Here is a 17653-nt window from a genome sequence, read left to right on the forward strand (position 1 = left end):
AAGCCCTTTGGATTTTTTAGATTTGGCAATTTTTGACCTCAAGTAAACAATTTTCCCTGGAGATTTGGAGGAATGGTCCTTTCATACACAGTTGGTGGGTGTATAAATTGGTATCATTTGAGTTGATGAGATTCAAAATATAATAGAGTACTCATTTTTTGTAATACAGTTTTACTAATCAGAAGAGTGGTATTCTTTTTCTTGGGATAATATTTCACCTCATTGGGGTTCCAACTTAGTATTCCCTAGCATCAAATTGATTATAAATGTTCATATGTCAAAATTATTCTTAGCTTGTAGACAATACAAAAACAGACCATGATAGAATTTGACCTCTGGGCTATAATTTGCTGATCTCTGCCCCAGAGAAATTTTTGCATAAGGAGATATATACAACTAGAGGTCTATCTATGCTTACATGGATAGCTCTCTACAACATAATTTTTGGTGGGAATACCAGGAAGCATAATGGTGTATATATAGTATTATGCCATTTATGTAAATTAAGAAAACATAATAATGCTAAAGATTGTTCCCAGATAAGAAAGGGTCTATACTTGTATAACAAATGGATAAGATACATTCTAAACTGCTGAAAGTGGATTTATGTGGTCTGGACATGGTTGAGGTTGGCCCAGTAGGACTAGTGTGAGGGTCATGGTTAAAATAGACTTTAGCTATGTTGTAAGGCTTTTTATTTTTTAAATAACAACTTTACTGAGATAATTTATATACCATAAATTCACCTTTTATGAACAATAGAATTAGTGACTTTTAATATTTTCACAGAGTTAATGCAGCCATCACCACGATCTACTTTCATAACTTTTTTATCACCCTAACAGGAAACTCTCTACCATTAGCATTCACTCCCCATTTACTCCTCTCCTCCTGCCCCTTGCAACCACTGGTCTACTTTGTCTCTATGTATTTGCCTATTCTGGACATTTCATATAAATGGAATCATACAACATACGGTCTTTTTTGACTGACTTCTTTCACTAGTAATATTTGCAAGGTTCATTCGTGTTGTAGCATGTATCAGTACTTTATTCCTTTTGATATTCCATATTAATAATAATATTCCATTGTATGAATATATTGTATTTTGTTTCTCTCTTTATCTGTTGATGGACATTTGTGTTGTTTCCACTTTTTGGCTCTTGTGAATTAATATAGCTACAAACATTTGTGATTAGGTTTTTGTGTGGACACAAGTGTGGAGTTGCCTGGTCATATGGTAACTCTATTTTTAACATTTTTAGGAACTGCCAAACTTTTTTCCAAAGGGATTATTACATTGTTTTGCTGTCCCACTAGCAGCAAATGAGGATTCTTATTTCTCTATATCCTCACTAACACTTGTTTTTGTTTGTGTTTTTGATTTTGGTTATATTAGTGGTTGTTAAGTGGTATCTATCTCGTGGTTTTGATTCATGTTTCCAAAAAGACTAATGATATTGAGCATTTTTTTCATGTGCTTATTGGACATTTATACATCTTTTTTTGAGAAATAGCTATTCAGATCTTTTGCCTATTTTTAAATTGAGTTATTTGTCTTTTTATTGTTCAGCTGTAAGCATTCCTTATGTATTCTGGAGGGTTTTATTTCTTTAAAAGTATAGGTGACGGAATCACAGTATTCATATTTTGAAAATTCTGGGTGATGGAAAAATCGTTTATTATTTATTGTTTCCTCGCTTAAATTGTTAGTGAAAAAAAAATCAAGAGAAAATACTTAATTTCTTTCCATAAGAAAAGAATGTAAGTATCAGTTTCAGTCCAGAGTTTCTTTTTGTTTTAATGGATACACGAACAGAAACTAGATTTAGAAGGTTTAAGGAATGCCTAGACAATGAAAAAAAATGTAGCATTCTCCAGGTTACTCTTTCAAGATGTTTGCTGATCAAGGTGAGAAGTAGAATTTTACTGATGGTTGGAGGAGAGGTGGTGGTGAGAAAGATTGTTTGTCTGTTTTTTCTTTAAGAATAAGTAGAGAGAATCAACCTTACTTTTTTGGAGAGAAGAAGGAGGAAATGGAGGAAGGAAGCAAGGCAGAGTGAAAAATTGTGAGCTAATGGATGAACTCTAAATCAAATGAAGCATGATATTGCTGTTCTAGCAATATGTAATTTTGAGGAAGTTCTTTATCCTTTTTATACTTCATTTTTCCCATATGTGAAATGAGGTGATTTAGTTAAATAATCTCAAAGCAGTTTTAGCTCTGAAATTCTAAATTTTTATCAACTAGATCGGTTCCATCCTTTTCCCTTGATGGCTTTTTCTTTCTAAAATGTTCATTATTATGCTGTAGAATTGCAGTTAGAATAATTCTTTCTTCAATTTTTGTATGTTCCAATATGTTACTGTATACAGATTAATTTTTTACATGAAAGTAATGCTTGATTTTTTTTTGTTCTTTTAAGAAAAGGACACATCTTTAGGATGTGGTTATACTGTTATACTGAGTGTCTTATAATGGCAACAGCATAAAATGATTTATTTTACATCACAATTATGTGTTTTCATTGTTGTTTTACGGTTTGTGCTTTTTATAGTTTTTGTCTTTCTACCATTGCAAATCCTAACTTTGCAAACTAATTTTTATTAAAAATTTATTAGAACTAAGTTGTTTTATGTTTCTAAATCTACTATGGCTTCATCTGTTTGAGATGTTAATTCAAGAACATTTGTTGTAATGTGTTAAAATATAGATGATGTACTTATTTTTATTGTTTTCTAATTGGATTTTTTAAAGGCGGCACTACACGTTTAACTTTTTATTTAATATAATGTGTAAGTCATCTTGTTCAAGTTGACATTTGCTTTGGCTAAAATTTATATTAGTAGTTACTGCTTCATACATTCTTACTGCTTCAGACCGTCAGTTTGCAGTGTACTTTTATTCTATTTCTGATTATATGAACTATCCTTGGCAAAAGCACCTAAATTCATATTGTGCTGGTTTTTCTTTTTCTAGATCAAGTATTTGTAATCTTGGCTAAGGGCTGTTGACAAGTTTTTAGATTATATAGGTGTTGTAAATCTGTGTATCTCATTGCTGTAGTTGAAAAGAGAGAGCTGAAAATTGGTTATTTTGAAATAATTATTTTTGATGTGGTAGATAGGACATCTTTCATTATACTTTGTACTTCTTTGTTCTCTTAGAAGCATCTTGGGACAACATGTAAATTTAGTAAAAGTTTAAAAAAAATTACAGAATGATATGCAATTTCCCCAAAGTCCTTTGCAGTTCTGCAAACAACCAGCAGGGGATCTCCTCTACACCCAATTTCCATCTGAGTACAGTTAATGATAGTGTCTGTGATTATATTGTTGGAGAATTTTATAGAATATTAGAAAGTGGCTTGAGAGGGTGCTTAGTTGAAGGTAGATAATCCTATATGATAAAATATTACCTTTATTCATACTTTAGAAAAACTTGGAGGTTGGGCATTGTTTTAATAATCATGTTTTATATTGAGTGGTATTAATAATTGTAAATTTCAGAATTTTTAAGATAATGGGCCTTTGAGAGGAAATATGAAATGCTGAAATTGCACATTTCAGAATGCCCGGAAGTTCTTTTTATAGAGTATTGCTCATAACAAATCTTCAAAGAGAATGAATGTGGAATAACTTAATTTTTAAGATCAACCATTAAAGTATCAGAAACATGTTTTTAGATTTTTTTCTTTTTCCTCTCAATTCTGTATTTCCTGCCACTTGGTTAATAGCAGAACTGATAGGAATTAATAAGTATATCACTTTCATTTTTCTTGATAGTAATTAGGTAGGTAGGTTCTTTGAAATGCAATTTTGTCTGAAAATATATAATTCTAACTAATGTCTTATTTCCACAAAATTATTTGTTCACTAAAAACTGACTTTAGAGGAAAGGATTTAACATTATCAGTTTGATGAATGATAGGGGCATAATAGCTTGTTGAAACCATTTGGAAGTAGCTTAATACTTTCTAAGAAATTGATCATTAGTTTGTATTTATTAAATGGAAGTATTTTGCTTTGAAAATTAGTGACTGTGAAATTTTCAGTATGTTTCACTGTAGAACTGGAAGTTAATATTAATCCTGGAGATAGGAAAGTCAGTGTTTTATAAATTCAAGAAATAAAAAATAATAATGAGAGATAAATGTTGAGGTTGAGCTGCTTTTGCATGTTGTTGGAAAACAGTATCTCCTTTTTTTTGTATCCCTGTGTGTTAGTGTTTCCTGTTTGAGATGTTTATCTTCTACCTTATTGGAAATAATTGGAACAGAAATATCATATTCAGTTCTCTGCAATGTTTCATATAAAGTGTGATGTTATATTTATTCTTCCTACTAAGGCAAATACAGTGTTCAGGAATTTCAGGGAATGCTTGTAAAATTTTTGAGTGTAATCTGCTCATTTTAAGTATAAACATATGCAGAGTAATTTATGCCATGTACCAAATTTCCTGGGGTGAAAAACCTCAGCCCTACAATTGTTTTCATGAAAGAAAGGGAAAAGATGTAACATTTTAGGATATATTTGGATATCTTTCTTCGTGTGTGTAATGTTAGTTGAGGGTAAAATACGTTTTAAAGATTTTTCTTGTTGTACTGAGTGTTCTTTTAGGCATAAAATAATATTAACAGTAATTTATTAAAGTTAGTATCTACAATGTATATAATGTAGTTGGCTTATATTAAAATAAAATATGTGTGTTTTAGCAGACGAAACACTAAATGAGAATTATGTATACAAATAAAATGTGAAACATAAAGTTAGTAAAAAAAAAGCAATGATCTTTCTGGGATGTGAAAGAAATACTGTATGTTTAAATCTCTTAATTCTGATTTAGTTAATGTCAAATTGAATAAAAGAAAATGCTCATGTTTGGGAAGTGGTAAAAGGCATTGGAACATATTTAGTGTGCAGCTGTTGTAGAGCAAATTGAAACTGACGTATTTCATCCTGTGCTTATTAAAATTTTGTCTCTGTGAACATTTGGATCTTTTCTTTTTGTTTCAGATATTTGGTTTCCAGGCAGGACTGACGTCTTTGGATTGTAGGGGATCTTACTCCTTACCTGTCCCGATTATTCCCTCTTTCAGCACTGCTCTTTATGGTAAACTTCTGAAACTACCCGCATGCTGGTAAGTATTATGTCAAAATATGGTTTTTGGTAATTTTCGTTTATTATCTTAGGAGGGGAAAAGACCAATTGTATCTGTCTCATGCCAGTGTGTTAGTTTAATGCAAAACCTTAGAAAAATATCTGATGTTATATTGTCTTTTACTTAGACACTGAAAATCTCTTTTTAATGTCTGAAGTCACAGAATCTTTTGTGATAGTAATAACTGTTATTGGAGTAATAACTGTTAACCCATGTTGGAGATATAGTAAAATGTTTCTGCCTCATACTGTAATAGGAACTGTGAGGGCAAATGCCTCTTTTTTCCTTTTTGAGAGGATACAGACAAAGATTTTTTTAAAAGTTACAAATTAATATCAAGGCCAAAGTATTTATTACCTAAATAACAATTTTATGTGTATTCATAGCTACTGAGAAAAATATACCCATGACATAGATTTAGAATATTTGACAAGTCTATGTATAATGGCTGCATTTTGGAAGAAATTGATTATAGTTCTTATTTTTGTTCAGTATTGAGTTACTTTATTTATGGGTCATATTTCCTTAAATTCAAAGAGATTTATAGAAAGAAAGCCAATAGTTACTAATCATACCTTTCTTTTAGTTGAAAGCAATACTTTTAATATATTAAAGAAATCATTATTTAAATACATATAATAAGGTTTAAATATATTAAAGTGTATTCTAGTGAAATATTTCTCCATTTTAAAATGTAGATTTAATTATTTGGAATATACTTTTGCTTTCTCATCCTAATTAGCAAACCTTATTTTTACAGGATGTTTTCCATTAGTTATTTATGTAAAGCAATATAAATTTCAGGAAATAGATATTTTTTAAAGTACTTCTTCTGCTAAAAATACTTTCCTTTAGTAATATACACATTTTAAAATGAAATTTGTAAAGTAAATGTTCACATTTTCCAAGAAGTTTGCCTTTTGATCTAGAAAATTAAAAAATACAGAAGTTGCAGTTAAGTTTTGGAACCAGTTATTATGTAAAATGAAACCATTATTTAAATGATTATTCTTAATTTCTCTTGATATGCTTAATTTTGTCCTTAGTCATCCGTATGTTATTATGTTGTGTAGAGATTCACTTTTTACCTTTTTCTTTGTGTATACATAGGATGTTGCATTTGAGCCAAGTTTTATTTTCTGATCTATTAAGTAATACCATGGGATATGTCCCAGTTGATATGTCACTATCAACTTTAATAGATATTTGTGAATACTGTTATCTCAGTTATGTGCTGATTTACTTGTCATTCATGACACTGAAATTTTATTGGAAACAGTACAGTTTACTATAGAAAATGCTTAATACTTTTTTAAAAACAAAAAGCCAAAATTTCCAAAATGAATTATAGCCTTCATATGAAAAGAATTGAATATTTATATAGGCAAGGCTTATTTTAAGGATGTCTAAGCCTTACTATAAATATTGTCAAATGTGATTTAAAATATGTCTGCTAACATCTAAAAGAAAATATTCCAATTAAATACTAAAAGCATGAGATCACAGAATTCTAATATTTATTTGGATATGATTTGCTCTTTTGTAGTTAAGACCACTTCTGCATTATTTCAGATATTTTTGCTATACTTTACAGAAGTGTATTGCTTTGAAAATAGTTTCTTTAAATTGTTTTCCTTAATAAATAGAAAGTAAACTATAATTAATCCATTCTTAGTGACTCTAAATTGTGACTCTAAATAAATACAAAACTCAAGAAATTGAGATGTATCTAGTTAAATGAATAAAATACTAGATAAAATACATTATATAGCACTTTAATTAAATCAAAATCACTTGAGAACTGAGAATTTTATTTAACCCATGCAGTGAGTGAGGATTATTTTAGTAAGGCACTATGGTTATGTCATTAAATGTCAACTCTGTTCCCATTCATGGTCTCTCCCTTCCTCAAATTATACAAGCTGTTTCCTTTGGATTTTTAAAATTCACATTCCAGAGTTTCTTGATGCTATGTATATATTTCATTCAATAATGAGAAGAGTATAGTAATTACAGTCCACAGCTTTTCAAAAAGACATTTTATAGCACATTGGAAAAAAATTTTAGTTGGTATGTTTGAGTTAACAATGAAAATCTAGATTTTAGATTTTATATAAATCAGCAAATTAGTTTATACTTTTTGTTTAAAAGTATTTCTAAATTGAGCAAACTAACATACTTTAATCAGATTTGCTAACAAATTTTTAAAAATACGTAGTTTAAGTAACATTGAAAATAAATTATTTTTCTCACATTTAAATGTTTCTATTAATATATTTTAGCCTCACTGAGCAAGCTATTATATTACTACAATCCAGTTTCTTAGAATTTATTCTTTCAAAATATTTTGGTTATATTTTATCTTTCATTCTGTATTACACAGTTTTCAAACATAAACTTTTCAAAAACTTTTTCTTCCTCATTATTTTACATCAGGTTAACATTTAGTTCTTTTAGTCCCTTAGAACAGGATTGAAATATGTAGGATATGGTGGGAAAGACACAAGAAATCTTAAGCAATTAATTTAAATTTTAATTTACCTCTCTTTTTTTAGTAAGAAGTTGTTTTAAAAAGGGGCAGTAAAGGGATTGGTTAAAGAGTAAGAACGTATTATAACCTTATTATCACCAGCAGAATTAAACATTGGTCTCCTGTTGATAGTTATTTTTAGAATTTCCACAGTGGTAATGCTTTTAGGCTTCTAGATATATTGTTGCATTTAACATTTTTTTTCAGAACAGAGAAATGATAAATATTTTAACTCTGTTTCTTATATTTTTAGTTGAAATAGTAATATCTTATAGAAAAGTGCATATATTATGATATTTCATAACTGAACTAAACTTTTGGTAACCAACTGGAAAGATCAAGAAAAGAGTAGCATCCCAAAAGCTTCTCTCATTCACCCTCCTCCAAGGTTAACTATTATTGTGATTTCTGGTAGCATAGATACAGTTTTTTCTGTTCTTAGATTTAATATAAATGGAATCACACAAGATATATTTCTTTTTGACTGCTTCTGTCACTGAAAACAGTGTGAGATTCATTTATAGTGTAGAATGACGTTTTTAGATTGTTCGCTTTTGTCACTATCTGGTATTCTATTATATGAACATTGACAATTTATACATTTTTGATGTGCAATTTTAATTTAAAAATAAGTACCTGAAGTTTATGTGAATTTCTTTTTTATTCCTTTGGCATTTTCCCTGGCATTTTCCCTTTTCCTTAAGAAGCTTCAGTTGTGTTAGGGGAGATTAGATGTTAGTCATGAAATATTTTTTGATTTTCTTTATTTTGATAGGCGTTGTGCTCAGTGTTGGGATTGGGGGAATAATAAAGTAGAATGCAGTGAGGGTGAGAGACATTCCCTGACCATGAAAACTTACAGTCTAGTGGAGGAGGAGGAGGACACTAGACATATATGAAAATAGTTGTCTTCACCAAGTTGAGGCTTAAGTGGAATATCCTGTTAGTTTAAAGAAAGTAGAAAATTTGGGATGGCTTCAGAGAAGAAGTGACATTAGAATTGGGCTTGACTGGCTGAATCAGATAGATATCCAGGGAACAAGAGGTTGGTTGGGGTGTGGAGGCTTCTAGGGGATACATAATATTGTCTGAATAAAGTCAGAGTTAGTCCATTGGATCTGTGAGTGGATACAGTGGGGGAGGAATTTGGACTCGTACATGAATAAGGATGTCTAAGCTTTTTAATATGAATAGTTAAAAATAGTTAAACCAGTTGATCGAGTATTCATTAACCCCATTTCTTCCTGATGAAGCTTGTTAAACTGCAACCATAGTCTGTCTCAAGTTCACTTTCTTCTATAATTGAGGGTTCAAAGATGTGATCCTTTTCATAGAGATATGCAACATACTTTGGAAGTTCAGAGAAAAATTACTTTGGCTTAGAAAGTCACAGAGAACATGAAGAAGGTAACTTTTTAAAGCAGGTTATTAAAGAATGGGTAGGATTTGAAAGAGGGTGTTGTACTTTTTTTATACAGTATTAGGTAGTTTAAGTTTTCATAACAAGCCTGTGGGGTAAGATAGTATTCCTTCCTATAAAACTAAAACTCAGAGAGGTTACATAACTTGTCCAAAGTCACACAGTGGCTGGACAGGGATTCTGATGGAGGGTTAACTGATTCTAAAACCCTTGATCACTTTCTTACCTGAAGGAGTGAAGGCGTACATTATCTTTTGTTAATCATTTTTGAGGGTTCAGTGTGCTTCTTGCCTTATAGTAAAAGTGGATTTCCATGTATTGAGAAGCTAATTATATGATGGTACAGCTAATAAATCTGAACTCTCGTAGTATCAGTTAATAGTATATGGATGTTATTGTGATGCTGCTCTCATAAAATTGTAGATACAGTGTTAGGTGGACTCTTAGGTGTTACCTCAATTTCTGAGTCTAAGACATCTTTGATTTATAGGCATTTATCAACATTTTATTGACAGGAAGTTAGCTAGTTTGTGAGGCAGCCAGCTTCATTGTTGGGCAGCTCTAAAGTTCCTTCTTCTATTGAATTAAAATCTGCTTTCATGTTTCTTCTCTTTCATAATTATTGCTTATATGTTTCGTGAGCCATTTTCATGCTCATAGGAATGTGGGAAAATACATCTTTCTTTACAAGATTGAGGGATCCCTCTGAGTATCCATTCCCTACTTAGCATGGTGCCAGCTTGATTTTTGACTAGTGAAGTTATTGAACAGTTCATTTGTGGGAGGAAGATGCTTTTGTGGAATCTGTGTTTGAATTGTGTTAATTAGGAAATATAGGATTTGGTGCTAGTAGGCTCGTGGCATGGTGTGGTGTCTAAAGGTGAGGTGAGGTAGATACTGATCGTTTTGCCTGCCTGAAACAGAAACTGAAGCAGCCGTTTTTCTGCCCTAGCTCAGAATGACACCAGAGTAAATGCTTTCAGCTTTAATGGAAGCTAGGCCCTTCAAGTCTAACAAAATTGCCAGTAATGTTTGTTTATTAGCAATAAGTAACCCACCCCACAGGGCTCAGAATGATGTTTGCTCAACTGCCCTCTCCTTTATAACTCCACAGTTTGAGGCCTCAGGAACATAGAGTTGGGTGTCTTTAATCCTCCTGGAAATAGATCTTTTTAATTCCCTTGTTTCCAAAGCTATGTTTATTTTCAGCTGTCTGCTTTTATGATTAACATTCTCTTTAACAGAAACTCTTAAAACTGGTAAGACTTAACTGGGATGTTAATTCTCTTCACTTGAGTGGCAACAGCCTGATTTTCAGCTTTGGTTCATCTGGCATATGGAATGTCCTTTCATGAATGTTTTGAACTGAAAAGAAACACTGACATCATCTATTACAATCTTTTTATTGTAGAGGTCAAATTACTTACCTAAGGGCATACTGATTAGTAGCAGTGCCTCAATTTGATCCTCATTTTCTTGATTCAGGGCTCCTTCAACTGTACCACAATGCCTTAAAAATTATTATTATTATTTTATTGTGGTAAAATGTACATAATATAAAATTTACCATTTTAACCATTTTGAAATGTACAATTCAGTGGCATTAGTTACTTCACATTGTTGTGCTACTGTCACCACTATTCATTTCCATATATTTTATATCCTGTACCCCTTAAAAGAATAAATCTCCATTACTCCCTACCTTCACCCTCTCAGAACTGCTGTTTTACTTTCTTTCTCTATGAATTTGACTATTCTAGGTACCTCATATAAGTGGAATCATTCAATATTTGTCCTTTTGTGTCAGGCTCATTTCACTTAGCGTAAAGTTTTCAGAATTCATCCATGCTGTAGGGTATATCAGAATTCCTCCTCCCCTTCTCCCTCCCTCCTCCCCTTCTTCACTTTCTTCCCTCTTTCCCTTATTTCATTCCTTTTGAAGGTTGGATAACATTCCATTGTATGTATATACCACATTTTGTTCATCCATTCATCCATCAGTGGACATTTGGGTTGTTTCCACTTTTTAGCCGTTGGGACTAGTGCTGCTATGAACATGGGTGTACAAATATCTGTCCAAGTCCCTGCTTTTAATTCTTTTGGATATACACCTAGAGGTGGAATTGCTGCATCATATGGTAATTCTATGTTTAGTTTTCTGAGAAACCATCATTCTGTTTTCCACAGCAGCTGTACCATTTTACATTCTCACCAACAATGCATAAGGGTTCCAGTTTTTCTACATCCTTACTAACAGTTGTTATTTTGTTTTTTTTGATAATAGCCATCCTAACGATTATGGAATGGTGTCTCATTGTGGTTTTGATTCGTAGTTCTCTAGTGATTAGAGATGTTGAGCATCTTTTCAAGTACTTATTGGCCATTTATGTGTCTCCTTTGGAGAAATATATATTTGAGTCCCTTGCCTATTTTTAAATTGGATTGTTTTTGTTGAGTTGTGGGTGTTCCTTATATATTCTATATATTAATTCCTTATTATGTGTATGATTTGCAAGTTTTTTCTCCAATTCCGTGGGACCACATTGCTTTTTAATGTTGTCTCTCTATCTTAATCTAACTCCAAAGCCAGAATCTGAGTGTACCTCTTTTATATTTTTTGCTGTTTGTTTGAAGTAGTTATCCTTTAGATTTGACACAGTTTTTCTAAAACATTTGTATAGCTTGAGCATGAAAAAAGTGGTCAAGTGCATGTTTATAATATTTCTCCTTCATTTGGAGAGGAAGAGAAAGGCAAGTTTGTTAAAATTCTTCGGATTGCTTACAAGTTTATCTTCACAGTAGTTTTTGTTTTGCTGTTTACAGGGATGGCTGACTTATAAGAGATTGTTTTTCTGCAGAAAGATTTTGTGACTTTCTACAGTATAGGGAAATATTTTCCTGCTTAATTTTCTTCTCATTTTAAACATGTTTTAAAAATACATATCTGTTAAACTCTTCAGAGGCTAGATATAGTACTTGACAGTATTTAGATTATAGAGAAGTTCAATACTACTTAATAGAATAAAAATTAAAGCAGATGAACAACCAATTAAATAAAATGACCATTCACCTGGTTCTTTTGTTTTATTCAGGATAGACTTTAGGAGGACATAGAAGGTTTCGGAAACATTAGAAAGTGACATGAATTTGTAAACACCTCATGGTCCCCATACATCTGGGCTGATTTATATATATATATGTTTTGAAGTCCATGTACATATTGGCTTTGTCACCTTTTTGTTATTAGCAATAGTGCTTATTAATTATTTGAAAATGGGATTTTTTTAAAAAAGCAGTAATACTAAAGGAATCTAAAATTATTTTTGGAAGCATTATTCATTAAAAATATACTATCATAGGCCTAGTGCTCACTGATATTCAATTTGAAATCTAAGAGAATACTGAAATATAACTCTTGGGGTATTAAGTGGTAAATCGATTCAGCCCAGGCACTTATTGTTCTGGTTACAAGATTATTTTTCTAATGATAGATGTTAACATTAATTTTAACAATCTGATGAAAGAAAATATATTTTAACAAATAGAAGCAGATATGAACACTGTTCTGTGTATGGTCGCATAGCTAGACATTTCAGGATAGACTGGGATTCATATGTTAGTCTGAAAAAGTCAGCATTTTTTGCTTTTTAGTTCAGTCACATTCTCTTGAAACTGACATACACTACTGGTGCACATTTCTACTTCAAAGATAGATGAATCAAAGAATGATTCATTTATCAAAGTGTGTGAATGATTTCTGAAAGTGTGGCCTTGTTTCAATCAAATGGCTCTATAGTTCTTAAAAAGTTATAGATCTTTTAAAGAAGCTTAGGGGCAGTTGAGAGTGAGAAAAACAGCAATCTTAATTTGTTTTTGGCTCAATTCATATATCCATTTCATGCCTGAACTAGAATTTCCTTAAAAAATGCTCTTTTTTGCCCACCCAAAGCTTTAGATTGGACGTGTAAGAATGTGCTATCTTGTGAGACTCTAAGGGTGGGATGTTAAGTCCAGATTTTACTGCCTTGAGACAAAATACGCATGCTTTATTTTATCTCCTTAGCCTACACATTAGAGGTGGTTAAGCATGATCAAAATGAGAATATCCCATCTTGGTCAATTTCTCCATTACATCATATAGTAAATTTGATTTGGAAAGTTCATAGTGCAAACTGTTCTCTTACCAGCTTTTTCTTTTGATTTGGATAAGTTATTGAAGTATTTTTTTCCCTTTTATATTGTAATAACTCCCTTTGTAGCAAATTAGTTCAGTTTAAACCAAACTTTTTAAAGCAAATGGTTAGGCCTTACTAGTATTGCTGTCTATTAAGATGTGAAATTTTTGTTTGAGTTGTAATCTCAGGTCAGGCATACAACAGTGGACCAAAAACCAGATGGCTCTGTGCATGATGTAACTTAGTTTCCATCTTATGGGACTGTGTGTTGTGTGACTTGGGGCACACTTGCCCTGTCTTGTTAATGAAACTATCTTTCCATTATTAATCAGGCATTTCCTTGCGTATTGCTTAGAACCTTTTTTTGTTTTGCTCATACTTTCTGTTTTAGTCTTCTAACTGTCATACTTTATTCTTCTTTTGTATACTTCTTAGGATGATTAAAGCAGAGGAGGATGACCAGAATAGACCAGGTGCATATTTTCTTTAATTTTGTGAAGAGTGTTCTCCAGTCAGTTTCAATTTTTGTTTTTTAAACTCCAGTGAGTTTTTTCAACTATATTTGTCAGCCTTTTCACACACTTGAGATTCTTCTTTGTTCATTCGTTCAGATCTGTTCCACAGATATGTGATGACTGTCTACTGTATGCCAAGTGCTAGGAACTGAAATATAGGTTCCTACAGATTAATGAAAATTCACTGAATAAATCAATTAAATATATTATTGTTTGATTTTCCAGATTTTTGAAAACGTTTTCTAGTTATTGTTGAATGATTTTATAGAACATACTTGGTAATTCTGGACTTAATGTAAGCTTTTCTAAAGACTGACTTCTCGGCGGTTACTTTAACATGTATTACAATCTCCAATATTTATAGAGGTTAACTCTTTATATTCATTGAGAAATACTTATATTTCTAACTTGCATGTAAGTTATATTTTAAAAACCCATGAACAGAATTATTTTTCAACTTCTGTACGTGACATATGAGAAATTTGTGAGGAGAGTTTTAATAATACAGGATTAATATTAGTAATAGTAATAGCATATGTTTGCCAGGAATAGTGCTAGGAATCTTACGTGCATTATCTCGTTTAATCTTCTTAATAACCTTATGAGAGAGATACTGTTATACCCATTTTATGCATATCTTTGTCTTAACTTATTGATGCTTAAACATATAATAAATAGTGAAGTTGGAATTCACTTTTAGATCTGTCTGTCTGAATCAAGACCCAAGATTAGCAGTCCCTTCCGCCATTGATGAGGGAGTGTTATTATAAGTTGGTGTTAAGTTTGTGTCCTTAGACATTCTTCCATAGGAATAGCTTTGCTAACTTGTATGTATTTTTTTATAAACAGCTTTATTAAGGTATACTTTATGTACCATAAAATTCGCCCAAGTGTACAATTCAATGTTTTCTAGTAACTTTACTCAGTGATGCGACTGTTACTGTAAATCAGTTTTAGAACATTTTCATTCCCCCAATAAGATCCTTTATGACCATTTACAGTTAATTTCCATTTCTAGCCCCAGGGAGCCACTACTTTATTTTCTTTGTAAACTTATGTTTTATGGCATATAAGTAGAATCATACAGTATGTGGTACCCTGTGTTTTGCTTCTTTACTTAGCATAGTGTTTTTGAGGTTCATCCTTGACATAGCATGTATTAGTAGCTAATTTGTTTTTTTATTCTACGTCTGTGTGTGGCTTTCCTTAATGGAGTAAATGTATTCATGCTTACAAATAACTATCCTTAATCCTATCCAGAGATGTTTAAATTCCAGAGTTGCATGAGGGGTTTCCAAATCTTGTTACATTTGCTGCTGTAACTGTGTCTTAGGATGTTCTAAGAATATCCTTTTATGTCATTAGCCCCTTCTTCAACCTCAAATAGACATAAGCTTTTGCCATAATTTTTGAGAAATTAGAGGGGTGGGAATGGTGTTTGAGCTCCTTCTTGCTCTATGATTATTGGTATTAAAACTCATTTAAACAGAATTTAACTCTAGACTTATCTGCCTTTCTCAGGAAGATGAGTAGCTGGTACTGGGCCTTTTTTGAAATTTAAATCTTTGATAAATTAACTCGTTTTGGAAATGTCTAGTCTTATCTTTATAGGACTTTATCATTTTTGCAGCTTGACTAGTTTTATTTTTCACATTTGCATTTGTGCTCCAGGATATTGCATATAGTTGGTTTTTAGTAAATGTTAATTAAAATGAACAGAACTAGAATTTAATTAATTCTGTAAACATTTTTAGACAAGCTAACTTAAATTTTGAAGACTTTAGAAAAAGAACAGATATATTCAATCATATTAATGTTTAAGGAAGAAAAGGTAGCTAAAGTGCCCAAACTCAGTTTCCTTTTTTGTTAATCTAATTTTTTTAACAAATGAAGCTTTAATATTCTAAAGCAAGTATTCTCTTATATTCTAGCATCTGAAGAGAAATATGTTAGATGTACCATTCTTGAATATCTTCAATTTTAATTCATCCTAATAAATGCAAATATTGAGATATATGAGTGCCTTTGGGGTTTCTTCTTCTAGATGTTTGTTTCTTTAGTCTTACAGTGTTCTTTCTCATTACTATTTTTTTTGAGAGGAATAATGTTTCAAGGTGCATACTTAATTTTTTATATTTAATTTATTTCTCAAAGTGTTCTTATTTTATTCTCATAAAATCCTATGAATAATTTAAAAAATTACAAGAGTACTTAATGGCTTGGCTACACCTGAAAGTGCTATATAACAATAGCAAGCTTTCATAGTACTTTAAAGTTGTGTAGAATGTGGTTTATCAAGTTCTCCATAATGGTTTATTATATGAATTATACCAGTGTTTTCAGTAACACTGTTTTCATTTTAAAATTAGAGTATAATTTAAATATAGCAAAATTTAACAATTTTATGTGTACAACTCAATGATTTTTGACAGGTATATGCAGTCATAGAGCCCCCATCAAAATCAAGATATAGAGAGCCAACCCTGATGGCCTAGTGGTTAAAGTTTGGCGCTTACTGCTTTGGTGGCCTGGGTTCACTTCCCAGTCCCAGAACCACACCACCTGTCTGTCAGTTGCCATGCTGTGGTGGCGGCTCACATAGAAGAACTAGAACAACTTACAACTAGGATATACAACCAAGTACTGGGGCTTTGGGGAGGGAAAAAAGAAAAAGAGGAAGAATGGCAACACATGTTAGCTCAGGGCAAATCTTTCCCTGAAAAAAAAAAACCAAAAAACAGAATCAAGATATAGAACATTTCTGTTGCCCCCCCAAATTTCTCTCTTGTCCCATTGCAATCAGTCTCTTTCCATCCTCCTGGAGTGTGTCAGCTCTTGGTGAGGGGATTTGGCCCCTGGTAAAGGTAATGCCTATCTCGATTCCCCAGTTGTAGGGTGAGCAAGGAATGACTGCTTGGCAGCTTGTTAGCTAGCAACCTACTATTCCTTGTGTTGTTGTTCCATCCTTCACCCAAACACATCAGATGACTGGTTCTCTTCACTAGGGCTTCTGGGATTTCTTTCACCTACAGGGCTGAGGCATGTAGTATTTTCGGTTGCATAATAAAAGATTTTGTAACTACATTTTATATACACACATTAACATATTTTCATTTTATTTTATTGAGCGTCTTTTGCTTAGGTAACTTTTTTAAAAGATAGTTTAAAAAGTAATAAAAATAGGAAAATAGAAATGTAATTTTAACGTGAGATATCGTAGGACTCTAATGTATCTTGTGACAACAAGCATTAGAGGTCTAACTCTTAAACAAGATTAACTTAACATTTTTTAAAAGCTTATTTTACTGTTGTTCTTTGCATTTTATTTAATTTGATTAATTTATTTACAGCCTTGTATTTGTATCAAGGTGAAAATTTTACCTAAATTGTATTCCAAGTCTGAAATACCAGTTTGTTCATATCAGAAAGAATAGTTTTAATATATAAATGCATATATATCTATTTAAATTTATATTTCTTTTTGAGAGTTGGGAAATATAGAATAGAAATTAATCTAGGCTTTATTTTTTTTTGTTTTTTTGAGGAAGATTAGCACTGAGCTAACTACTGCCAATCCTCCTCTTTTTGCTGAGGAAGACTGGCCCTGAGCTAACATCCATGCCCATCTTCCCCTACTTTATATGTGGGACGCCTACCACAGCATGGCTTTTGCCAAGCGCTGCCTTGTCGGCACCTGGGATCGAAACTGGGGAACCCCGGGCCACCGAGAAGCAGAACGTGCGAACTTAACTGTTGCACCACTGGACCAGCCCCTAGGCTTTATTTTGATTAACGATGTTTTCCTCCCAAATGTGTTATTGATTTTTCTGTGAATTTGTCTTGATTGAATG

The 17653-nt window shown here is 31.9% G+C and overlaps 1 protein-coding gene across 22 annotated transcripts in view; it reads left to right on the top strand.

The window, feature by feature from the left end:
- VPS13B (vacuolar protein sorting 13 homolog B) overlaps nucleotides 1-17653 on the top strand; it is a 777317-nt gene that overhangs the window by 101251 nt on the left and 658413 nt on the right. For all 22 annotated transcript variants that reach the window (XR_011543460.1, XR_011543461.1, XR_011543462.1 and 19 more), the window contains one exon: nucleotides 5017-5141. Coding sequence is in view for 18 of the 22 variants with exons in the window: in XM_070631834.1 (XP_070487935.1) it covers nucleotides 5017-5141 (125 nt within the window). In the remaining 4 variants the exon portion in view is untranslated. The remainder of the gene's footprint in view (nucleotides 1-5016; nucleotides 5142-17653) is intronic.

This window comes from Equus przewalskii, chromosome 8, assembly GCF_037783145.1.
Source record: "Equus przewalskii isolate Varuska chromosome 8, EquPr2, whole genome shotgun sequence".
Taxonomy (NCBI): domain Eukaryota; kingdom Metazoa; phylum Chordata; class Mammalia; order Perissodactyla; family Equidae; genus Equus; species Equus przewalskii.